The sequence below is a fragment of the Gymnoscopelus microlampas genome, assembly GCF_963454915.1.
Source record: "Gymnoscopelus microlampas genome assembly, chromosome: 1".
Classification (NCBI taxonomy): domain Eukaryota; kingdom Metazoa; phylum Chordata; class Actinopteri; order Myctophiformes; family Myctophidae; genus Gymnoscopelus; species Gymnoscopelus microlampas.
This window is the reverse complement of record NC_139962.1, coordinates 23,114,401-23,141,168: the sequence shown is the minus strand read 5'-3', so window position 1 is coordinate 23,141,168 and position 26,768 is coordinate 23,114,401. Positions and strand designations below refer to the sequence as shown.

Sequence of the window (26,768 nt, the reverse complement as noted above, 5' to 3'; positions counted from 1 at the left end):
TCGCATTGCACTTTGTGAGCTTGTAGATGTGATCTTTTTAAATAGCCTAAGTATAAAATAAAGCTTCATTGTTTAATGTATGTTTTGTAATAATCTAAATCTACAAAGTAACTTGTAACTAAAGTTTTGAAATAATTGTAGTGGAGTAAAAAGTACAATATTTCTTGTCTCTGAGATATAGCAGTAGCAGTATTGAAAAATGGACATACTCAAATAAAGTAAAAGTACCTAAAAAAAAACCTTAAGTACAGTAGGCTACTTGAGTAAATGTACTTGTTACTTTCCACCACTGCATAGAAGTGCTATGTGAATATTATCAGTGTTACTTAAAAACACCCTGTGTGTGTGCGTGTGTGCGTGCGTGCGTGCGTGCGTGTGTGCGTGCGTGCGTGTTACGGTTTGTACAGCCATGTTTCCAGGCGAACAATATCTTTACCACTTTGTTTAGTTGTAATACTTGCTAAGAATGGTTTTGAGTTACCGCTTCATTTTGTACTTTTGTGGCATCATGTACCGTCTTCTTTTAGATGTTAAGTTGATCCTTAGGTATTTAGCTACAGTAGCACAGTTGAAGAAGTACGTGGAAAGTAATCATGTACGTAGGCTACGTATGTACGGGGGAGAGACTGATTGAAATAAACTACATTTCAACTGCAACTCAAGTGTCGTATTTCTGTCATCTGTTATGTAATGAAGTACAATGCTCCAGCACAGAATGAATCATATCAAATAATATTGTTTATTGATTGCTTAACAATGTAACAATTTTACCTTAAATGTTAAACTTCAGAATAGTTTTGGTGGTCAAACATTTATCATAATTACAACTACACAGAAAAAAACGTTTTAAAATATTAATATATATAATGATATGAATATATATACAGTATATAACACTTGATACAGTATAGTATAAATTACACAAAGTTCATTTGCACGAACCACTTCAAACATGGCGTCCCAATTGTGGGCATGCAACTACAGTAATACTGTGGCAAACACTTTCAAAAATTGCAAAAATTGCCAATCTACAAGCTCACAACACGAGATCGGCTATTTTTGCTGTGTAGACAGACGGACAGAGTTCCATGATAAACCAGGACATTTTCGATATTCTATCCCAGTGGTTCTCAAAGTGGGTTCCGGGGGTCCTCGAGGGGGTTCCAGAGGGTCTCCAGCAAAATAAGTTATTATAGCATCAAAATCAATTCACAAGCCCATATTAATCTGAGGGTCCTTGACATGAAAATATTGGAGAACCAATGCTCTATCCATCATAATTCAACATATGCTGTGAGAATGTGAGCAGAGTAACATGGGGTGACATGCTCATGCTATGCTGTGACTCATTGTCACATGAGTCACAGTGTCCGGCAGTCTATTTCTGGAAAGCCTTTACAGTTAATGATTGAATCTATATTTAAAAGTAAGTGTCACATATCTTGTGTCAGTGCACACTCGCATTAGAAACACTAATGGGTGATTATATTAATTTGATATTCAACAGTCATTGGTTAAAGTCTAGTTTGAATTCTGGGCTGTTCTGGTGTTGCCAGCATTGAAACAAAAATGGGAGTAAAGGGCCACACCACACAAAGCATGACTAAAGATTACGGCTGCAAATAAGATCATTTTCTTTGTGATTATTCTAGCGATTACTATTTATATTAATCGAATATTCGAGAAGCCCAGTTTTTTTTATACATATGTTTTAAAATGTATATATCAACAGATCGATGAACCACTAGCAGATCTACACAAAATACAAGCTCACAACGCGTCACATTGTGACGCTTTGTGTGCTTGTAGGTGACCTTATATAGGTGAACTTTTCACTATAATGACAGGCCCAAAATAGGGATTGATTTCTAATAGATTATTTTATAAAATTATGATTATGTTCTTCAACCTATGATTATCTTTTATAATTGATGAAAACGGTTAGTTTGATGAGCTGTTGCTCAATAATGAAAATTATGTGTAGTATGTGAGCATCCACACTGATGACGTGTTGAACCTAACGTCCTGTACATTGGGATGGATTTTGATTGGTGTTTCTATAGAGTACAGAAGTACTGACACTTGTTCATCGTCCCCTGGGTCATGGAAGTCATTTCTCTATGGAGAATAACATTGGGTCATCTTAGAATCATCTCATATAAGAAATGTGGTCCAAAAATAAACAAACTGTTTCGGCGATATTGTCAGGGAGGTGGCTCTGTATCGTTTATGATAGTCAGTCGCTCATAATTGATACAGTTTCTGTCGAAAAAAATACTAATTCGGCAGAAGTAACATAAACGTTTTCTCACTGTCAGTTGATGCTTCATATCCATAAGGGAAAAGAAACACGACCCAGGTAGGATTCGTAAATTACGTCAGACTTCGGTGCTCTATTGTTCACCAAAATCGCGGTCCTCAGCCAGGTTCTTGTCGTGGAAAAGTTTGAGAACCACTGGTCTAATGCATATCAAACTGGGAGTCGTTGAAATTGAAAAGGTTGACAGGTTGGTTCAGACAGCATGTTTGACCTATAGGATCATTGGTTCAGACAGCATGTTTGCCCAGGTAGGATCATTGGTTTAGACAGCATGTTTTCCCAGGTATGATCCTGGCACCAGTCCAGTCTGTCCGTCCCTGTCCACCGTCCACCAGCCATCATCTCCCTGCTCCAGGACCACCACCAGCTCTCCCACCGTCACAGACAGCTCCTCTGGGTGCTAGTGCACACAGAAGGTAAACAAAGAATCAACTTTATTGTCACCTCACAGTCTGCAGGTGTAAAAAGAAAAGAAAAGTGGGTGAAATGTGGTTTTGTCGCTTTTGTTACTTTCATAAAGAAGTAACGAAAAGAAGTGGGGAGGGGAGAAAAAAAAGAAGACCGTGAAAGAAAACATGTCAATGAGAGGCAAACATGTAAAATATCTTATTTGTTATTGTCCTCTAGAGCACCGAAGTCTGTCATCACTGCCACTAGAGTTTTTTTTGTATTGGAATTCCCATAGGGGAACAGATGTTATCAAATGTAACTCAATATCATGAACAACACTTTTTTTTTTTTTGGAACACAGTTCTTATATGATGCGATCTAAGATTTGCCTATGGGAATTCCAATAAAAAAAATTATGCCATGACCCAGGGGTAGTGGGAGTGACGTCAGGACTTCCCATCATGGCAATGGCAACGTGGTCAGAAACCTGCCTACCAGTGCCGTCATCGGTGATGTCACTGGTAGGCAACTGTCCACAGCCCATCAATGAGACGCAGAGTGAGTAGACAGAAATTGGGCCATCTTATAATGAGCATTAGAGGACAAATAATGAAGATAAGGTTAGAAATGGGTGAAGCGCTCCTTTAAGCATCATGTATCAGTTATAACAGTGTTATTACCTGTGTAAAATAGTCATAAAGAACCACATAGCTGTTGTCCTCATCAGGTAAAATAATGCCCCCTGTGGCTGTTGGCTGGAATACACTTATGTTTTCATATCCTCCACCTGCATTCTCCACTGAGCTCAGCAGTGATAGAGAAAAATAATTGCAATTATTATATTTTATAAGACAATTTTACAGCTGTAAGTCAAAATTATACATTTTATATAATGTAAGCGCACCACAAGGGGAGGTACATGTAAATTCCCATCGAAAGGAGGTGTCATTCACTGCCGTTGTTTTTCCTTTTTCTCCTTTGTACATATTGTGTTTGTATTTGTTGATGACATATATTATTGTGTTATTTTTTATGCTATGTTATAAAGTCTCCAGGACTTTTTTGTGTTATCCTTTTAGCCTTAATGTCTTGGGTTTTACATTTCTAATAAAGTATTCAATCAATGAATCAATGAATCAAAACATTAACTCTGGGCTGGCATATCTATTTTGGGAATGTCATTGTGGAGACAAGTATTTTTTTGCTATTTTATAATTCGGCTTAAGTGGTTAATATACACTCTGAATATATAATACTGATACTAATAATAATAATAATAATAATAATTATTATTATTATTATCATTGTAATGCTACTGACACATGAATCTGGAGAGCAGATATTAAGTTATACAAATAAAAAACAAATATAGTAATATAAGTTGATATTTGAAAACATATTCAGATCCATAATCATACTGTGCTGACAAAATAATCAATATGAAGTAACACTTACATTGACCAGTAAACGTTGGCTGTGATTGTGTTACTGTTGACGGTGAATATGAAGAAATGTCATTGACATCGACAGTTGAACCTCCACAGCTTCCTTGTAGTAGTAGAGAGAATCTGTGCATCCGTGGCAAGAAAGTGTTAAAAAAAACAACAACAGTGTTTTGTACAAACATCAAAGCTCTATTATAATAGTAATAATTGCTATAGAGTGTTTGTTCAGTAACAGGGGTCTCCCCGTCTCTCCAGCTCTTTAGTAAACAGAATACATTTTCAGCTGGGTTGCCAATTCGATCCAATCAGTAGTGTTCCAGTTCCAATTTTGTCTGTTTCATCACTTCCAATTTCCCTTGTTTATGGTGTATGCTATATGAGTTGTCTCTGAGTCCTGATTGGATAAAATTTGAATCCCAGCCTGAAAATGCATTTTCTGTTTACTAAAGACAAAGAGATGGAGAGACAGAGACACCCCTGTTACCGAACAAACACTCTATCAGACTATAGAGCTATATAACACTAATTTTAACCAAAATAAATCACTGCATAATGCAGCATAGCTGAATATATAGGGAGAGGTAGAGGTATAGAGAGGCTGCCTGGGAAACATAAGGTCCCAAGTTTGATTCCAGGCCCTGGCAATGTGTCGAGGTGTTTCTGAGCAAGACTCTTAACCCCAAAAGGCAACATTATTGTGAATGTTGTGTCTCAGATCCTGATATGTCATAACTATTTTACAATGCTTGATGTTTTGTGTAAAGCATATTGAATTGCCTTGTTGTTGAAATGTGCAATACAAATCTGTTGTATTTGCTCAGTGAGGCAAATACACTTCATGAAGGACATTAAGTGTTGGCCTGTATCTCTTTTCATAACTATATGATGCCACTAGATGGTGCTGTGGGTAGTGTTTTCTGACCTCTTCATGACACCTCCTCCCCCAATGGAGTGAGCGCTTCCATTTCTGTCTGCAGATGATTCCCCTTGGTAGTAGTTTTTAAATACTATGGGATCTGTGAGTAGGAGAGAACATTGGTTCTTAAATACTACGGTTTATGTGAGAAGGAGAGAGAACATTCCTTTTTTATTTATTTGTTTCATTTCATCCCCTGCCAATTCCCATCCTTTTAACGGCAGCTCCTATACTGGTTTGTCTGTGGAGGGTGTATTGTAGACAACCGTGTCTCCTCTGATACACATGGAGTCACCAGCTGCTTCTTTTCACCTGACGTAACACATGTGGAGGAACACGCTATTCCTCCCAGGTCCGCTCCCTGCTGAACAGGCACCTGTTGAAGTCCTGTAGGTCAGTGGTTCTCAAACTGTTTGGTGCCAAGGACCCCCAAATAGACACTTATTAGACCGCGGACCCCCATTTGAAAAGATAAGCCAGGGACCCCCATAAGAGAAGGTTTTTTTTATGACTCTCTAGCAGTGATTTCAACCATTTTAATTTCAAGGACCCCCAGTTTGACATGCATTAGGCTACAGACCCCCATTTAATGGCATGTAGGCCTATGTCTCTGGGACCCCAATTTATATTGTAAAATCAATGTTAACTTAACGGGTCCATTTGGTTCCATTTGTACACTCTCAGAGTTACAGACCCATAAGGGTCCATTTGGTCCCTGTCCATCATTTAGCTGGGGGACCCCCTGGAACCCCCTCAAGTACCCCTGGGGGTCCTCGGACCCCACTTTGAGAACCAATGCTGTAGGTACCAGAAGAAGAACACCTTCTTCTGTCGGCTACCCACATGCGAACAGGTTCTTATTTGTTTTGCTGAGGTTAAGGCTAGGAATACGTTTAGGGAAATAAGGCATAGTTTTACTGAGGTTACGTTTAGGGATAAGGTTAGGTTTAGGCATAGTTTTAATGAGGTTACGTTCAGGAATACGGTTAGGTTTAGGTATAGTTTCACTGAGGTTACGTTTTGGAATACCTGGAGGTGACCGGGCCGAGGTTGCCGGATTTGACCCGGGGCGAGCGTGTTTTGGGGCGAACGTTCTTGTATTCGCAATTTGTGTACGTTGAAATGCCCCGGCTAAGCTGGAAGGACTGCGGAGGATTGAAACCAGAGTCTCCTGCCTGTCTTCTGAAGTGGCTGGTAAGGTGGTGTACTACACTACTGGTCTCAACGTGGGGTCTGGGGACATATGGAACCATAACTATAGTTATGGTTCCATATATGCACTCTCAGAGTTACAATACATCTCAGAGTTACAGAGATACTGATGAACTTAAAGTGTGGATTGGGGTCACAGATAGGGCCTATAACAAGGCCGTGGTCCGTGGTCTAGCCATATCAAACTGGCTGCCTTTGAAATGAAAAAGGTTGATAATCACTGGTACACTATATACCCGGCACTTTACTTTGGCAGGCAGCCAGTTACCATTCATTCAGTTCTCGTTATTTGGCTTTATAGTGTCTGGTCGACTCTGGTGAATATTGGAAGTTGGAAACCAACTTATTTTGCCCACCAGCCACAAGGTTAAGGTTAAGGGTCTTTTCTTAAGAGGCAGCCGCGCAGCAATTAGTCAGTTAGGCGCGCTGTGATTGGCCAGTAGTCAACACGCTGTGATTGGCCAGTAGTCAAGTAGCCCTGCGGGAGAGCCTTGTATTGAGATACCAGTCGCTCCAATGAACTGCAGAGGCCAATGAGGTATCTAGGTTTCATCTAGGTGTTTGGGTTCAGCAAGGAGCAGGGAGCGGAAATGAGGGACAGCATGTTCCTTCGCTCTCCCGGTGATACTCCTCTGCCAGGTGAGTAGAAGTGGCTGGTGACTCAGAGGAGACGTGGCTGCCTACACCGTAACTGAGACCAGTCCTTGTTGGGGAGAACATTTAAACAAGATCAAAAGTTGATGGGGAAAAAAGAGATCGGTTGGGACATTGCACACAGTATAATGTATTACCAATCGGGAACCCTGTCTTGAAAGATTATCTCATGTGACATTCACATGAGATTATCATGTGCTACAATAGTCAAAATGGCTTGTAAATACATTTTGTGGATCAAATTCTGGCTATTTGAAATATTCAGAACTTACTGTCAAATGAGTCAACTTGTGTATTTGAGTAAGCAATGCAAAACAAGGAAGTTAAGTCTTCACCCAAAGCTAACATCAAAACTAACAAAGCATGTCTTTTAAATTCATCCAGGTGGACTCTGCCCAGAATTCCCCTTTTACTGGGAAGAGTAACATTGATCTCTAATATATAGTACATTTGTAAGGATCTCTAATATAATTGTATATTAGTAATGGCTTGTTCTTATAGGTGATCCTAATGGTACATGTGACCCCCATGAATATCATATCAGAACTGGAATAAGTTCTACTATGTTAACTGATGAATTACCAGGTGGACTGGAACCTGTAGTTTTCAACTCAATGAAACAGTTGTTGTCTGTGTCGATGTCACACTTTTCCAGAATCTTCCTCACCTCCTCGTAAAGCTGATGACAAAAGAAAGGAGATAATCCACTTTAAGACATTAAATGGCAGCAGTTCGTGGTGGATTGTATTTTCAGTGTTTTCTCAATCTGCACCCCCAACATTGGAAGTACAGTACAGTACAGTACAGTACAGTACAGTACAGTACAGTACAGTACAGTACAGTACAGTACAGTACAGTACAGTACAGTACAGTAGTGATGACCATTCTCAGTCTTTTTGAAGCAAGAATGGATTTGAGGAACAGACAGTAAACAAAAAACGGAAGCAACTGATATTTCACAAAATCAGAGACAGAATAACGACTAAAAACCTATACTACAGTACTTCCTTGTAAGACATAATTTCTGTCCAAACAACCAGATGTCTTTATCACATTTCCACATGTTCATTGTATTTCTGTAATGTATTGCCTGAAGTTTAGTCTTTCCCCATTGAGATCATCATTGGAGGACAACACATTATTTCCCTACATTTGAATAAACATTAATGGACTGTGGGCTGCCTCTATAGATACTGCTTTTCTATCTGTCTGTATTTTGTAAATGATGAAGTCACATAGTAATGTGACATTTAGCGCTACTAATAAGATGTGCAACTCTGTGATTATACACAAGGTATGTTTGAATTAGTTCATCTTAAAAGATGAATGAATGAATGAATGTAATAAATAATATAATAAGTGAAAATAATGATTATATTATGTATTCAATTATTTTGAAGTGTGTTCTTGTGTTTCCTGTCTTCCCTTGTAGATGTTACTTGTCTTATCGCTCCACCCTTTGATTGTTCATTTTAATCACCTGTGTCCTGTTTGCCCCATACTATCCTGTGCTGATTGTCCTTTGAGTTCACCTGTGTCTAGTTGGTTTTCCTGTCTATATATACCTGTCTGTTTCTACTTTTGTCAGATCATTCTGTAGCCTGTGCATGTTACTGCCATCTGATGCAGAGCTTATGTGTTCTTATGTGAGTAATGGACAATAAAATGTTGAACTCCTGAGAACTGACATGTTGAACAAATGCATGTCTTTTCGATATATGCATTTGTGTTGTCCTGTTTGATTTGGAAGAGAAACATTTTCATTACATAAAATACATATACATAAATCAAACTTATATTGTTTGGAATGTTAAGTGGTAAGAAGTTAAATGCTGTGTTCACACTGGCGTGTGATGTCGCTGTTGATCAACATGCTCGTTAAAAACAAACTTTAACTTAATCCCTCTACATGGAGGAGCCAGTTCATTTGGTTTATTGTTTTTTCATTCAGTTCTACTTTTGGTTTATGGAGATTGACTTCTGAAATTTGGCTAGAAATGTGTGTGGTCTGACTACATTTAAAAAAAAGTAGCTCTAAATCTGTACTGGTTATTCCCTATAGGAGGGTGACCAGGCTTATGCCCCAAGACACTGGAACAACCTGCCGGAGGATTTAAGGTTAGCTAGCTAGCTTTATTATAAGTCACTAGCTTGGCGCTCATATATTAGGCTATGTACAATTCCAGTCCTTTCTTGCTTATTTTATAATGGCTTTTGGTGTACTGTATTTGCATTGCTTTAAATTTCACTTCATCTCCACCAGGCCTGAACGACCTGGGACGGAGATAGTTTTTGCCGCTGCCCCTGTGTCTGTGTGTGACCACTAGACCAAGAGGTGTCAAACTTTGTGTGCACGCTGCCAGTAAAGGAAGTTACTCGCCAACATTGCAGCTGTACGGAAAGCTTGCATTATCCTCTTAGTATCTGCAAAGTTTTTGTTTAATAAAAATCCACCATAGACATGTTATGAGCTACTTTCTGTTTTCATGCAGGTGATCATTTTCAGTGTGTTCGAGTTTGGAAGTGCTCGTTGGAAATCACTCAACGGTCCTGTGTACCACCTGTTTTGAAATTGCACATAATGCAGCAGGACGTTGCCTTATTGAAAATGAGCGCTTCCAAAACTCCAATAATCACCTGCGTGGAATTTATTGACAGAAAGTAGCTCATAACATGTTTATGGTGGATTTTTATGAAACTAAAACTTGGCAGATATGGAGAGGATAATCCAAGCCTTTCATACAGCTGCAATGTTTGGTCAGTTTAACGTTGTTTGATACAATCAGATCAGACTTCTCTGTTTGGCTGTATGGGCTGTCAAGAGTTGGTATTGCAACTCAGATATTGAAACTGGCATCCGCAAGAGTTGCTTGCGGCTAACTCCACCCCACATTTTGTAATCCCCCTCATGGTGGCGCTAAACCAGGCCACTTTATGTCTGGGCCTATAAGTCTTGATCTGTAAGACAATCAAAATGTTTGGTTTTTCACTACATAACTTGTCATGACAACTCTGCCTAACTAGAACGTCTGCCATTTTGCATTTTATGAAACACTTGTTGATACTCCTCCTACATATTTTGTCAAACTCACACAAATCACTACACATTATCTTTGGAATCATGTGATGTCATTTCTTTTCCATATAGATCGTCTTCCAATGTTTTCAGGGTGGGCCTATTTTTAAGGCAATGTCAAATCATGATTGCATCTTCCGATCAACCCAAATTTCAATAACGCATTGAGGGGCCTCTACACAATGCAGAGTCCAAAGTGATTTCACGTAGACACAGGGCGCTCCACAAATGAAACATTTGTTGTTCTGACAGGTGCAACACACAGCCTTAGGTAGACCACCCGGCCTGGCGGAGATATGTGCTCCGTGGAGCACACCGTTCTAGTTTATCTGTGTTTTATTTTACTTGTACAAATGCCATGAAACCTTGTTGAAAAGCGCTATTCAAATACATATTATTTCTGTTTTTCCTCTTCCAGTATTCCTGCTGTGACAGCCTGTGATCATTCCAGTGAAACTGTCAGACAAAATGACTTCCCGATTCCTTCGTCAGGAGGAGGAGCTGACCTGTCCCGTGTGCTGTGAGGTATTTAAACATCCCGTTGTGCTGCCGTGCGGCCACAGCTTTTGCAAAGGATGTCTGCAGGAGTGGTGGACGAGCAGACCAACAAAAGAATGCCCTGTTTGCCAAAGACGATCCTCCATGGACCAACCTCCTATTAACTTGGTGTTGAAGAAACTGTGTGAAAACCTTACGGAAGAGAAACGCCTGCAGAGCGCCTCATTGAAACAGGAAATCCAGAAATCACTGAAGCCGTTAAAAGAGAAACTGGATGTTTTTCTTAAAGTTAAAGAAAATGATAAACAAACGGAAAATCACATGAAGGTTCAGGCCCAAAACACGGAGACACAGATTAAGAAACAGTTTAAGAAACTTCACCAGTTCCTACAACATGAAGAGGATGCCAGGATCGCCGCTCTGAGGGAGGAAGCGTCACATAAGAGTCAGAAGATAAAGAAGCGGATTGAGGGCCTGACCAGAGAGATGGTGACCTTGATGAATACAATTCGAGCCGCCGAGGACCAGCTCGGAGCCGACTACCACGTCTCGTTCCTGCAGGACTGCAAGGCCACCATGGAAAGAATCCAGCTGACCATGCAGGACCCACAGGCATTCTTAGGATCGCTGATAGACGAGACCAAACATATAGGCAACCTAGCCTTCAGAGTCTGGAAGAAGATGAAGGAGATTGTGTCCTACACTCCCGTTATCCTGGACCCCAACACTGCCTGTACAGAACATGTCCTGAATGAGGATCTAACCAGTGTGAGATGGGTAGAGGAACGGCAACTTCCTGACAACCCTGAGAGGTTTAGCCGGTGTGTCTATGTCCTGGGTTCTGAGGGCTTTAACTCGGGCTCTCACAGCTGGGATGTTGAGGTTGGACACAACGGACACTGGGCACTGGGTGTGTTAGCAGACTCTTGCAAGAGGAATGGGGACATTACTGGGGATCGTTGCTGGGAGATACAGTGCTATTATGGTGAATATGAAGCAAACGGCGACTCATCAGCGCCTGTCACACTCCCAGTGAAGCAGAAACCCCAGAGGATCAGAGTCCAGCTGGACTGGGACAGAGGAAAACTGTCCTTCTCTGATCTTGATTCTAACACACACCTACACACCTTCACGCACACATTCACTGAGAAAGTCTTTCCATGCATTCTTAATGGAGACGATAGTGATACAGGTATCTCTTCACTGAAGGTGTTACCAGGGAAGATCTCTGTCACGCTGGAAAACAACAGTTAAAATGTCTAGCGTTCAATAAAGCAATGGTTATCAAAGTGGGGTCGAGGTTCAAGGCTGAATTATTGATAGTTAGGAACCAAATGGACCCTTATGGTTCATTTGGTTCCATTTGTGCACTCTCAGGGTCTGAAGTGTGGCCAAATTCATAACAAAACTGCGGTAAATGAAAAGGTTTGATAACCACTGCAATAAAAGCCTATTAAATCTATTGATCTGGTTGGGATATTGATTTATGTGCAATGTATTGGGCTATTAGATATTCAATGCAACTGTAAAGACTTCCACATTGCAACTGGTTCTGCCTAACAACGACTCAAATGTGAACAAACTTAACGTAAATGTGTATTAATGAGAAGCATTGTATGGATGCTTGTAATGTTAAAAAAAGAAATTGCTCTGGTATTCATTAGGGGCTCTAGAAAGGATTTGTTTGTGTCTGGTTATTTTCAGTTTTGAAATTATGATGACATGCTTGATATATTATTGATGACATGGTTTTATTTTGTGGTGAACATAATTTATCTTAAGATATTAAAATATGGTCTCATATATCACATGGCTTGCGTTGTTCAGTTTGTGGTTTGAATTCCATTTGTTGGCCTTCCTGTTCCACCGTAGTCATCTTGTGTGTTTAGTCATTTATTTGTAATATGTCTTGATATATATATTTTTTTATTAGATCATGGGGTGAATTGGAACTCTGAAGTGGTTTGTTTGTGAAACCAACTCATTGAATGGAGGAATCCAGTCCATGTTCTAACATCACTGTAAACCACAGCTTCTTGGAGCTTATTGCTTTAGTAATATTAATGCACATGTTTTCGTTTGGGGGTAATTTTATTTTGGCTTAAGTGTCTGATACAAAGGAAGGTGGATGGATAGATAGTCCTTAATCTAGAGGGAAATTCAGTTGGTATAGCAGCGAGTAGAGATGAAACAAAGCTGCAGGTAAGGATAGAGAACAGATAAGTAGCACTAATACTGTAGTAACAAAACGGGTAACAATACAATAAGATGACTTAACACCTGACCTTGCCTTCTGAAGAAGACTGTCGAAAAACGTTATCTATAATAAAGCCTTGACTGGGAGCTCTTGCAAAGTCAGTGTGCAGACTTCTATTTTTGTTTTCCTTATTTTTTATCTTGCCTACCCTATATCTTTTTAAAAATGTTCACACTTTTGAAAAACATTTTTAAATAGTTCAAATAGCCGATCTACAAGCTCACAACGTGTCAATGTAGATCGGCTAGTTGAACTATTTTAAAATGTTTTGAAAATAGTAAAATATGGCTAGGCATAAGGGTTAAAATAGCCATTTGTTTGTGACAAACCCACTACTACTGTACAGTCCTTTCCCCCATTATTCAAAGAAAAAACTACTTATTTCAGGCTTGGATTGGATAGACATACAAAACTTGTGTTCTTACCTCATCATCTGTTACACACTGCATGGAGAACAGGTTGCAGTGGTCCCACAGGGCACACCTCAGGGTGCTGATGCGGGTTCCCTCGAGTTGTTGGAACACCTGAAAACATGCAACATGACTATAACATGCATGATGCTTACAACATGCATGACGCATACATGCATGGGCAGTGGTGCAGACATCAGCATCCAAGTGCATGCATGTATAGTGTGTACACAGTATACTTGTGAGGACCAAATGTCCACACAAGTATAGTAGAATTTGAGAAATAGTTTATCAGTCTACAATTTTCTTGGTCCCCCACAAGAGAAATGGTTGTTTCATGGTTAAAACTCATTTGGGGAGTTAGACTTTCAATTAGGAAAAGATTCAGGATGGGGTTAGGGTTAGGAATATGGTAAAAAATGGCATTCATAATGATGTCCTCTGCATGCATGAACGTGTGTGTATCTTGGTGTTGCTAAGAATAGATTATTTTCCCTCCATTAATGCTGAACATCGATAAAGAATGATGCATTTGCTATTCGTATTGGGTTAACAGAGACACATCACTATTTGTAAAGTGTTTGCAAATACTACAGTATCTATGGTCATATGGTACATATAATGGACTGTATTGCATTTTATTCTGTTACCGTTTGCTTGTTTTATGTGTTTTTGTGTACTGTTGACATCTAAAGGCATACTAATTGTAGAATTATGGATTTAGACTATTCTATTGTTAGCAAAGTTATTAGCTAAATAATGAAAACTAAAATTGAAAAAACATTTAACAAAAAAAAAAAAGAAACAAGGCTTTACAAAACACAATAAGTTTAAGTACTAAATACTGTAGTGTGTGTTTACAAAACAAACTAAAACTAACTAATATTATAGAGAACATGTCCTTTTATGTACTCAATATTCCATACACAACAAGCCTCGTAATTTCTTACCTGTGCCATTTTTAACTGTCAATACAGTACTTTTTCTGACCTTTGTCAACTAACATTAAGGGTGCATGCAGTCACACCGAAACGGCAATGCATTTCAATGGAAACGAAGGGCGTGACTGCACAGTAAGAATAATAAAACCTAAACTACTGTAAAACTAAGCTTTTTCTAAAACAAGATGGAAGAAGCTGTTCAGAGGAGTCATAGTGTTCAGATAAAGGGGATGTGGTGTGTGGTCGTGTGGTTTGCAAAGCCCCTTGTTCTGGGTTGCTGAGAAACAGGTCATCGTTGCTGTTGGGCAGAAACCTTGTATCTCCATATTTCAACTTTTACATTTTGGTCAAACAGTGTCACGTAAAAGGTGGAAAAAATAGGTTCTTGGAATTTCATATTATGTAAAGTTTGAAAGTGAAAAGTGAAAGTGGTTAAGTGTGTCTGTTTATAAATATTGAACCAAAGAAAAGTATTAACAAGGGCTTGTGACTAAATTCGATCCATTGGAATCCATTTCTTTCCCAATCTTCGGATTTAGACATACATAATCTCTCAAGAAAGATTTTGCGAGAAGAGAAAAAAAAGCTTCCCAGATTGGGACATACATGGTTTCCACCCGACAGCAGCGTCATGTTTAAATGTACAGTAACAGTACCCTACCTCACACGTGCTTCTGTGGGTCTGTTCCCAGTCCTGACGAGCATCCTCTAGCTCACTGAAGCTGTCCACGCACAGCTTCTCTGTGAAACAATGGAACTCTAGGTAATGCGACTACAGTTTGAAACAGCCAACAGGCCCTGAAGTACAATAGGCCTGCAATGTAAAGGTTTTCCATGAGTCTAATATGATTGAAATGGAGTTTGAAGTTCAATGTGTGTGTGTGTGTGTGTGTGTGTGTGTGTGTGTGTGTGTGTGTGTGTGTGTGTGTGTGTGTGTGTGTGTGTGTGTGTGTGTGTGTGTGTGTGTGTGTGTGTGTGTGTGTGCGTGTAGGTGGTGTGTGTGTGTGTGTGTGTGTGTGTGTGTGGTGGTGGGGGGGGGGGGGGGGGGGGGGGGGGGAGGGTGTCTGATCAAATGAATAGCAAATATCGAAATATTGAATCAAGCAACTTAAAAACTGTCTTGGGTGCACACAAAAGCCTGTGTACATGTTAAAATGAAACCAAAAGTGTTTTAAAGAAGCTTCATCACGCAACCCTGTCGATTCGTGTCGAAAAAAGTGTCGCTCGCTTCAGCTGGAAACGTGTCATTCTTGTGGTGCAGCGTGTTCAGCAGTGCTTTTCCTGTAATGACATCATGTCTCTTCCATCTCTGTTTTTGACTCAGAGTCATAGCAACACAAGTTGAAGAATATCTAAAACAGGTGATACTGTATAAGTTAACCATCTGAACACACAGCCTTCCCACGCTGGGCAAGACCTAGCCGGTTGAGTGTCTAAACGGAAGTACCGCCCAAGGAAATGACGTTGACGCTTTACAAATCTGTTTACATTCTCCGTGAATGAAACGAGTGTTATGATTGGTCGAAAAAGAGTGTTTCTGGGGGAAAATACGTACGACTGAAGTTCCACGCCTATAGACACGCTGCATTAGGTCGTGACCAGGCTTTTCTCTTCGCAGATGAGTGAGGCTGGGAACGAGGCTACAGCCTTCCTATTCTGGGGGGCGAACATTCGGCGAAAATAGCCGATCTACAAGCTCACAACACGTTGGAACGTGTAGATCCACTCTTTTTGATGAAGCTATATAGTTTAGATCGAACACAGGAGGGGGCCTAGTATAGACTCCTGCGGGACTCCAGTCAACTATAGGGTTTAAGTGGTTAATTCTATGGAGTGCTATAGCTACATGAGTGCAGAACTTTTGCTATCAGTGTTCTCTACATGGGGACTGCTAAAATATGTAGCCTAAATGTAAGCCAAACAAATGTGTTTAAATACTGTACAAATATTCATTATTCACTTAACACATTTTTTTTTGTGTTTTTACAAAAATGAATAAATAGAATCACACACCTGCATCGTTTGCATTCTGTCTGCATTGTTTGGCTCTGTGATGAATCTGGGGGAATAAACACACAAAACACATAAACACATTGTATTACTACTAAACTTGTGAGGACATCAACATTTTAGGACGCCGATTTTATGAAAGCCGTTTTTAACTACAACCCTAAAGTCGAAAATAGCAGATGTTCAAACGTGTCGGAATGTGATGCGTTGTGAGCTTGTAGCACTGCTATTTTCAGTGCGTGGCAATGCCATATAATAAATCTCTCATAACCCCCCGCCCCCCCCCCCCCCCATTTATTTTATTTTATAATAATAACCCCAAACCCAACCCGTAAACCTAACCTCTAAATGCCGAATCCTAATCCTAACCACAACCTGAATGTTTTCCTAATTATTTGTAATTATATCATTATCCAAATCACTTTTAACCATAAAACAACAATTTCTCTTGTGAGGACCAGGAAAATTGTCCTCCCAATGTATATCGCTTTTTCAAATTCTACTATAAATTTGTCCCACTGCACAAATATAGTAAGTACATATGCACACGTGTGCGCGCACACACACACAGTCCCCACACACACACACACACACACACGCACACGCGCACGCACACGCACACGCACACGCACACGCACACGCACGCGCACACTAGAAAGGAAGTGACACTCAGTTAGTGAATCAAAATGTGAGGTAGTTAGTTAAGTTCAGCTCAGTTCTCATTTTTTTGATGAAAGGCTTTCAGCTTGACGTGTCGCTGAGTAAGTCAAGTAAAGACAGATCTACTGTGCTGCTACAGCACTGAAAAGGATACAGGTTGAGTGGTCACCTCCATGTTAAACATGTTAAAAAAAAATCCTAAATGAAGAAATGAATACAAATAAAGAATAAATGTATGCATCAGAAAAGGGTGGGAAATAATGTAAGTATACATCAAATAAATGTAAAAATAAATATAACATAAAATACATAGGCTATTTAAAAAGGTGTCCGGTTACTCCCTGAAGAACAGAGTTTCAAGTTTCAGTTCCTCTGTGCGGACTTTACCATGTGATTATTATTATTTCTTATAATACAGTGTGTGTGTGTGTGTGTGTGTGTGTGTGTGTGTGTGTGTGTGTGTGTGTGTGTGTGTGTGTGTGTGTGTGTGTGTGTGTGTGCGTGTGTGCGTGTGCGTGTGGGTGTGGGTGGGTGGGTGTGGGTGTGTGCGAGTGTGTTTTTTTGCACCTATGTCTAATCTCATGCAAATACATGCTTCTTGTGGACCTTACCATTATCAATTTGGCACCTTACTGTATGTTTAACCTCATGTACAGTAGCTTACATACTGTATATGCTGGTCTTATACTGTGTACTGTATATGTAGATATCTTTTCATGTTCTTTTGACATGCTTCTTTAATGTTTGATTTTTTTTTCTCTCTGGTCTCCCTCTCCCTGCCTCCCCCCTTTTTCTTTGCCTCCCTTCCTGGAAAAACTAAAGAAAAAAGAGCGAAAAAATGATGGAGCTTACGCAAAAACGAATTCACCCACTAATTCATCCATTTCTTTACACTAAGCCTGTGATGTGACAATAAAGGTGATTCTTGAGTTGGTACGTTGTTCTACTGTACCCTTTCTGAGTGTTTAGGTGTAGCGTTATTCTTCTCAGCGGCCTGCTCTGCGTCGTCAGCATCCCTGCATCGATGCTCATACGTCTTCTTACACTGCAACAACAAACACAAAGCAAGAGTTACACAACTTCAACACATCTATGCTCATCTGTCTTCTTACACAGCAAATAGAAAGCATGACTGATTTGTTTGTTTTTTGTCGCCTTCCTAAGCCAATAATTGACCGGGTCATCGGTCAGTAGGAGACTCATAGTAGATTCAATTGAGTCAATTGAGTGTCCTACCGGAGACTCCGCCGTTCATGAAATTATTGGCTTAGGAATTTGACATGGCCCGGACAGCTGGTGTAGCGGTCCAGGCACCTAGGCTCATTACAGCCTGACAGCGTGTCGAGGGTTCGAGTCCCAATCCCGACAACCTTTGTTGCGTGTCACTACCCGTCTCTCTCGGGGAGTAAAACATTTGTTTTATTTAGTCTCTTGTTTAGTAATAAATTAATAATTTTCAATGTTTATAAAAACCCACAGTCAGACAAACTTTACCACTTTCACTTAATCATTAATCTACTATTTTAGCTACTTTTGTATGACGGAGTAGGACATTAAATTACCAAACAAACAAAAAGTTTAATGAGGTTGGTACATGAGGTACAGTATGATGAGGTTCTGTTACAGCAACGATATCACCGGTGGGCAGAAATGAATGAAATAACTGCTGAATGGGGTGTTTGACCAGAGATGTGATGGCTACAGCAAATTTCATTTTCATAGGCTATCTGACATGCTTATCAGATGGAGGGAGGGATTCAGGGGTGTCATTTGGGGTCATTTTATGCGTTCTTTCTCCCCCTCTGAACGTTTTCTTCTTCTTTTTTTTGTTGTTGCAGATTTTAGATCACCGCTGAGTGCATCTCAATCCATGCCCACCCATCTACATGTGACACGCAGGTTATAGTCACGTGTTTTATTGTCTGCAACCATACATTCATAAACCATCCCTCTGTCCCTATTTTAGGCATGTCATTACAGGTGAATATTTGCAAAATCCTTTTTTATTATTTTATTTTCCAAAATTGCGAAAATAGCTGAGCTTGTAAATTGTCTATTTTCGTTATTTTCATTGTCATTTTCTTTTAAATATGACAATTAAGTGGACACTTTCTTTTTTTTTGTTTGCCACCCTCAGTTTTTTCTGAAAATCAATAATTTACCCGGGGACCCCCAGGAACCCCGTCAAGGACCCTTGGGGGTCCCTGAACCCCACTTTGAGAACCACTGCTACATGAATGTGTTCTCTGATTGAGTCAGAGTGGACGCATATGCCGTAGGTTTTATTAGTTGTTGATTTGATTGTGAAGGTGACATCACAATTTATCGACAAGACCAGATGTTGCCAGATGGTTATAAATAATTATTTAATAAAGTTAAATTATTGTGCCAGAGGCTTAAAATGATCGTATTTGAAAGAAAAATATGTGCACAGCCAAAAGTGTAAACATTAAATTTGACAAAAATAGCGTATTTAGTAATGTATCAACCTTGTTTGACACCCCTACTTGAGAAAAACGCCTATACAGTAGCAGGCAACTTCCTGGACCTTACTCATATAAAAGCCAGGAACTGGACTGAAAAGATGCGACCAGCGTTTTTAACCCATTGAGACCTGAAGCCGATTCTACATGTCTCCTAAATCTCGACAGTATTCTGAAAAACCTATGTTTCTATATCAGTGGTTCTCAATCTTTTTCATGTCAAGGACCCCCAAAATTATATGTATTTGGCCGCGGACCCCCATCAAAATATTTTGTTCCAGGAACCCCCCAGAAGCAAAGATTTGAGTTAAAAATGTTCGCTTTAAAAATATATATATTCAAAGATTTGCACACATTTTCACGATTTTTCAAAAATAGCAGATCTACAAGCTCGTAGCACGGCACTCGGTGCCGCGCTATGAGCTTGTATATCTGCTATTTTTGAATAGCCCAAAGTGTAAAATAATGCTTTTTAGGTCAAATCTAAAAATGACACAGTTTAGCCAGGGACATTTTTGTGATATGGCGAAATTATTGAACATTTGGGCATGTTTTGGCATTATTGATCGTACAGAGGGTAGAATTATCATACAAATACAATAACTATAATACGTCTGGCTAACCCTAACCCTAACCCTAGCCGAAGACCCAATAACATGAAAACAAACTATATCAATTGAACAAAACCCAAATCCTATTTTTAGAAAGGAGGGAGTGTTGCTCCCTTGCGCTCCGCCCTCCACTACACCCCTGCACAACGTGTCGCTGATCTACAAGCACAGCTTGTAGATCGGTTATTTTCAGCATTCAACCCTGCCATATCACAAGGTATAAACCAGGCTTAAAAGCAAGAGAGAGCGAGGGGGAGAGCGGGCGATCAAGACAAAGTGAAAGCAAGACAGATGTGAGTGAGACAGTTTTTGTGTGTTTCTGAGCATGTTTCACACGTCACAACGAACCATGTTCCTGTATTGTACGCTATACTTCCTTCCCTCCTGCTGCCCACACTGTGTGTGTGTGTGTGTGTGTGTGTGTGTGTGTGTGTGTGTGTGTGTGTGTGTGCGTGCGTGCGTGCGTGCGTGCGTGCGTGCGTGCGTGCGTGCGTGCGTGTGCGTGTGTGTGCATTCTTGTTATTGTCTGGGTGTGTTTGCTGTGTGTTCAGTAACAGCTCAGTTTGTGCCTTTTTTCTGTCATAATATCAAACACTTAAGTGGTTTTAAAGGTGCTTATAGTTTTAAATATCCTACCTCCATGGTCTTCTTGAACAGGGACACCTTAATTTTCTGGACCTTCTCCATAATCGCCTCAAACTATGTCAAGAGAAACATCACAGATTAATATTACCGAAATATAGCACAATTTGACATCTAACATCCGGCAGAGAGAAACCAGAGGACATTCATTGCCCGGTATCTACACCTTCTATAGAATTTCTCAATGGAATCTTGTGACGTGAATCTCAGTTATTCCAATTTAACACTTCAGGCTTTTTTAAACACTTAGTTGATCAGGGTCCCCATGGGTCTCTACCAGGTCTGCTAGTATTTCTCTCTAAACCAAATCTCTCCTGAAAATAGCCAATCTACAAGCTAACAATGCGTCGCAATGACATGCGTTTTGAGCTTGTAGAGCTGCTATTCTTCGTTGAATGTTCGTCCACAGATTAGGGGCGCTAAGATTCATGTGGGTCTCCTGCAGATACAGATATAAATGTTAACAACTACCTGTTTTCTCTGCTCCTTCTGCTTCTCTCTGAATATCTCCATCTTCTTCACCTCCTCTCTCAACATTCCAGACAGATGGATGTGACTGTTCCCAACGTTCTCAATGTCTGTGGCAGCAAATACAACAGCTCAGATGGTTTGCAGGGTTAACAGATGAGTGCATGTAAGTTAATAACTCTAATAGATGAGTGTAAGTAAGGTAAGTTAATAACACTAATATGAGTGTAAGGTACAGTTAATAAATCTAATAGATGAGTACAAGGTACAGTTAATAACTCTAATAAGGTGCATTCCTGTTGACCAGAAGTACTTACGTGCTTTGAGCTGATCAAATGACGCCTTCAACGTGCTGAAAATATATATTACAGAATCATCATCACAGATGATAAAACAGAAAATATAACTTTTAGAGTGGGACCGTGCAATATGGACAAAATCAAATCATGATATTTTTACGAAATACCCCAATATCGATATTGTGATAATAATAATATCATATTGTGACGATAATATATATCTATTTCAATCAGAGACACTCTCGTCTTAGTAGATAAAGAACCATTCATTGCCACAAATGGAATACAGTTAAGCTTGGCGTTAAAGCGAGAATATTCACTGAATTTTGTCGATGCAGCCTGCTAAGCATATATTCAGAGAATGCTTAAGCAAATCCCCATAGGGATACAATGTCAACAATAGCAGTACATTGACATATTAGTTAGAATTAACAGATATACATGATACACAAGTATTTGAGCCTATATGCAAGACTCTAAACAAGCAGATATACATGATAACCACAAGTATTTGAGCCTAAGCCAGACTAATCAAAAGGTGGAGGCTGGGGTGGAGGAGGAGCTAGCAAAATGCATTGGTTCAGCAACCAAGAAAGACCTAGAGAATAGAAGCCGTATTTAAAGGATCCTCTTTGCTCATGCGTGAGCTGTGATTGGATAATCAGTGTGTGACGTAATGACCACTGAGCTGTGAATGTGAAATAGAATGCTGATGTTCATATCAGCTGACTGACCGCTGGTTACAGCTTTGGCGTGCACGACTTCCGTGTCCTGCATGAACTAACGCTATGCTTCATTTCTTTCAAAAATACCTTAACAACAGCAGATCTACAAACTCACAAAGCATCATGAAGCGACTCGTGAGCTTATCGATCGGCAATTTTCACTAATTTTGAAATATGTAGAAAGTATACATTAAGGCAGAAGCGACTATCACCAGGAATCACAATATTACCAAAATCCCAGATGATATCTATAGTCTCATCATGATATCGATATTATCAACATATTTCCCATGCAGCTATACTTAAGATCTCATGTTTTGCATGCAGGGCACAGCATGCAACAAAAAAAATGTATGCAACACACACACACACACACACACACACACACACACACACACACACACACACACACACACACACACACACGTGACTCATTGACACACTGCTTCAGTCGAGTCAGCTGCTAAGATGAAGCGGTATCCGGTATCCAAAACAAACATATTAATTTTGTGTTCATGTGTAATGATGACTAGTAATACGTTTACCTGATCTCTGTGTTTCCTCCGGCTTTGTGAGCAATAGTCACCAGTTCCCTTCCATACTTCTCCTCTGCTAGAGCCCTGTAGTAGTGGACATTATGGAGAGAATTATGAAGCTCTCTTATAGGCTCACAACCTCATTTCAGGTACAGTACGTTCGGGGAGTTTCACTTTAAAACACTTCTGGGGTCATTTTCATGTCTACTCAGGCTTTTGTGTGACCCACTGACAGTCAATTGTCAGTCATGTCATCAGACACCCATCAGGCCCCCTCCTAGATAAGCCCATTCAACTTCAAACTCCATGTTAACCATGTTTAGACTCATTGAAAACACGTCCCTGAATCTGGTGACTGATATTCTATTCTAACGAATTGGAAGTCCTTCAATATTATCATTTTTTTCATTACAATCCTACTTTAACCCTTCCTGTTCACTAAGATCAGCTAAGGCTGTCCCTCCCATCCCTAAAACACCCTGAACTTTCTTTCTTTCTTTCCTTTATTTATTCAGGGAAACCCATTGAGAGCAAGCTCTCTTTTTCAAGGACGCCCTGATAACAAACATTTGAATCACATTACAATGTCACAAGTTTGACAATAAAGCAAAAAAGGAAAGCAGAAGCATAAAACCACATTAAAATAATCGCAAAAGACAATACAGTGAGGATATGGATAACAACACAGAGATTTAAAATCAGATGCAAATAAACGGTGTTACGTGAAACAGGTACAGTCACTATGTAGTGTGTCCTCAAGAAGCACCCTGAATGTCTCTATTGAGACCAATCACACCAGTTTCAGAGAGTGCTGAAGTTTGTTCCATTTGTGTGGAGCATAATACATGAATGCAGTTTTTCCATGTTCACTGCTCTTACGTGGACTGGTATATCTAATGTGTGTTTGTGAACGTGTTGAGTGACCAGTAACCTTTGGTTCCAAAAGTGAGGTTAGGTATAAAGGAAGTTTACCACACAAGGCCTTATAAATAAATAACATACAATGTTGCTCTCTACGAACTGCGAGAGATGGCCAACCCACTTTATCATATAAAATACAGTGATGGGTGAGATGATCATCACCAGTAATAAAACGTTCCACGCGTCCTAGACTCTTCTCCCTCCTGGCTTCCAAACTGTGGAATAAACTCCCCATTGCAATCAGAACTGCAGACTCACTCCCAATCGGCTGCCTCACCCCCAGCACTTTCCCTGTATCTTTCCTTTTCCTTGTACCCCCCCACCCCCTTTTTATTTTTCTTGACCACAAATGTTATATAATGTTGTCATTTTGACAGATGCTTGGTTCATTGTTTACCTGGTATCCTAGTTTCTTTGAGGCATTTCTTTTCCCCCTCCAGGTCAGGCAGTTAATTGTTCTTAGGCCTGTTTTTTCTCAGCTGGACTATGGTGACAATGTTCATAAATGTGCTTGCCCAACTGCGATGGTTAAATTGTATCCGCTCTCTAACTTGCGTTCAGGATCCAACAGATCATTGTACTTTGTATGCTCTAGTCGGGTGGTCATCTTCATGTCTTCATGTCATTTTCAGGTATACCTCTTCATTTACAAAGCCATCCTTGGAAACCTCCTCTCTTAGGTTTGCTCAAAGTTTGTTTTGATCAATAATTCACTTCAACATCAGATCAAACACCTGGCTGCGCTACGTTGTGCCCCCTCTACGTACTGTGGCTGGCTGGCAAAAGAAGTCTATTTATTTTGGACCGTGGGCTCGGAATGACCTTCAATTCAAACTGCCTTCTTTGATTTCACTCTGGGACTGGTATGGCAGTTGCTTGCCAATAGCTGTACCTGCTTTGATGTTTAGTTTCACATAATTAATTCTAAATTATTCCACATTTTTCACATTTCAAGACATTTCAAAAACAGCAGATCTACAAGCTCATCTGCAATTAAAAAAATCTAGCCTAAGTATAGAGTCAGTATAAAGTGGTTAAACTGATTGTGATGTTACAGATATTAACACATTTTGCTGGGGACCTTCTGGAGCCCCCTCAAGGACCCCTGGGGGTCCCTGGACCCCTCTTTGAGAAACCACTGGCCTATACATGTGTATATAGAAGCTACCTCATCTTGAACAGTTCCTCCACGTCTTTGCACATCCGCCTGCCGTCTCGTAGCCTCTGTATGATAGCGTTGTATCCAGGGTGACTGGTGAAGTCTGTCCCCTGTAAGAAGGAGAGGAAACTGTATAGTGACATTTATTTCTAACTGACAACATTGCTCAACAGCTTCCATTCTGTTACAACACTAGGTTCTCAACGTCGGGTCCGGGCAGTGGTGGAAAAAGTACTCACATTTTTTACTTAAGTAAAAGTGTCAATACTGCAATGTAGATATACTCTGTTACAAGTAGAAGTCCATTTTTGAAAATGTACTTGAGTAAAAGTACAAAGGTGCTAGCATCAAAATGTACTTAAAGTACCAAAAGTAAAAGTGCTCATTAGGCAGAATGTCTTGTTTGTATAAAAAATCTTTTGAAAATAGCAGATCTACAAACTCACGATTGTGAGCTTGTAGATATGTATATAGGGCTGAAGTGGTTAATGTATGTTTTGTGATAATAATCACAATCTACAAAGTAACTAGTAACAATTAAAAACAATTCAAAGTACAATATTTGGATCCAAGATGTAGTGGAGTAAAAGCATTACTCAAGTAAAATACAAATACCTCAAAATTGTACTTAAGTACAGTACTTAAGTAGATGTACTTAGTTACTTTCCACCACTGACGGTCCACATGGACCTTTTTTACCGGTCTGTAACCCTGAGAGTTAAATTAACACTACAGACTTTACAGTGTAGATTGGGGACCCCAATCTACCAATCTAACCCCAATCTAACCCAATCTAACCCCAATCTAATCTACACTGTAAAATCATCAGTGCAGTGTGACTCAGTTATTGACCCGTAAGGGTCCATTTGGACCGCCGGTGGTCCCTGGACCCGGCGTTGAGCACCAGTGTGTTACAACATGAGTTTAACTCCTCACAAGTAACATGCTACTGTACAGCCTGAGACAGCAGTAAAAATGCAGAACTAGCACTAAGATAAACTTGTGGGGTGTGATACAGTATGGCAACATTTCCTTTACTTTTTTTCTTTTGGTATAGGCTGTGGTTCTCTATAACAGTTGTTCTCAAACTTTTTCATGTTAAGGACCTCCAAATTAATATGTATTTGGTCGCAGACCCCCATCTGAAAATTCTTTGTGCCAGGCACTCCCAAATTGTTGTTGTTCAAATTTTTCAAAAATATATAATAGGCCTATCAAATTTTATTCAAGATTCTGTTGGAAAATAGCCAATAGGGTTAGAGTGGTTAAACTGGTTTTGGTTAAACTGATTTTGTTTTTTAATGTGTTTTTCATTCATCAAGGACCCCTGGGAGTCCCCGAACCCCACTTTGAAACCACTGCTCTATAATGTGTGCAGATGACAGACAGGTTAGCACAGGGTTGGGTTGGATTTTCTAGGGGGGATTGATGCCTCTGCTTTTGATATCCCCCCTCGGTCATACATTTATTTTGGCTGGTTGGGTTTGATATAATATCACAATTTAACAGTTGTATTAAAAATGTGTTATTACCCTACGAACCATATTAACTGCTGGCATCCCTATTAAAAAATGCTACATGTATGATATGACAAGATATAAATAACGTGTCACATTGAGACACATTGGGAGCTTGTAGATCGACTTACGATTTGTCATAAAATGAAGTATATAGGCTTAAAGTCCCCCCTTTCTTTTCCACTGAAAATAACACATTGATTGTACAAACTATAGTAACTACTTTTCAAGTATTTCAGATAATCCATTCAAATTATACATTATACTGCTGTATAAACTTTGATTAGGTTTATCATAAACACTAGCAAGTACACATGTAAAATGCATTTAAGTGCAACTTCTGCAATCATCCATTACTTGCAAGTACAAACAACAACTAAGCTCAGCAGAGCAGCAGAACCGTACAGACCACACTTACCCAAAAAGCATCTTTGAACAACAGCCGTGTCATTCTGATTGTTCTTACTTCCTGTACACTTCAGTTAGTTTCCCCTCAGTGCTGTTTTAAGCCAACAACACAATTGTTTTGTATCTAAATGGCTGCTCCTTACATGTAAGCCCTAGATCAAACCAGTTAGTTCTATGGGTGAACTAATCCATGCAGTGACATACAGCTGA

General features: G+C 39.8%; 1 protein-coding gene across 2 annotated transcripts; it reads right to left on the bottom strand.

The window, feature by feature from the left end:
* Window positions 1–716: 716 nt before the first annotated feature.
* Window positions 717–26,768, bottom strand: LOC311046004 (proline-serine-threonine phosphatase-interacting protein 1-like). Of its 2 annotated transcripts, none has more exons than XM_084058075.1 (15): window positions 26,569–26,768; window positions 24,643–24,762; window positions 22,563–22,637; window positions 21,311–21,345; window positions 20,997–21,103; window positions 20,520–20,582; window positions 17,742–17,834; window positions 16,133–16,178; window positions 14,781–14,860; window positions 13,194–13,292; window positions 7,520–7,616; window positions 5,078–5,171; window positions 4,166–4,278; window positions 3,391–3,509; window positions 717–2,720 (listed from the first exon to the last, which is right to left on the bottom strand). In XM_084058075.1, the coding sequence occupies exons 1-15, from the start codon at window positions 26,577–26,579 to the stop codon at window positions 2,583–2,585; spliced, it is 1,290 nt and encodes a 429-aa protein (XP_083914201.1). In that variant the 5' UTR covers window positions 26,580–26,768; the 3' UTR covers window positions 717–2,582. The 2 variants fall into 2 exon arrangements, with proteins under 2 accessions (XP_083914201.1, XP_083914200.1); XM_084058074.1 differs by having other exon boundaries at window positions 24,643–24,743.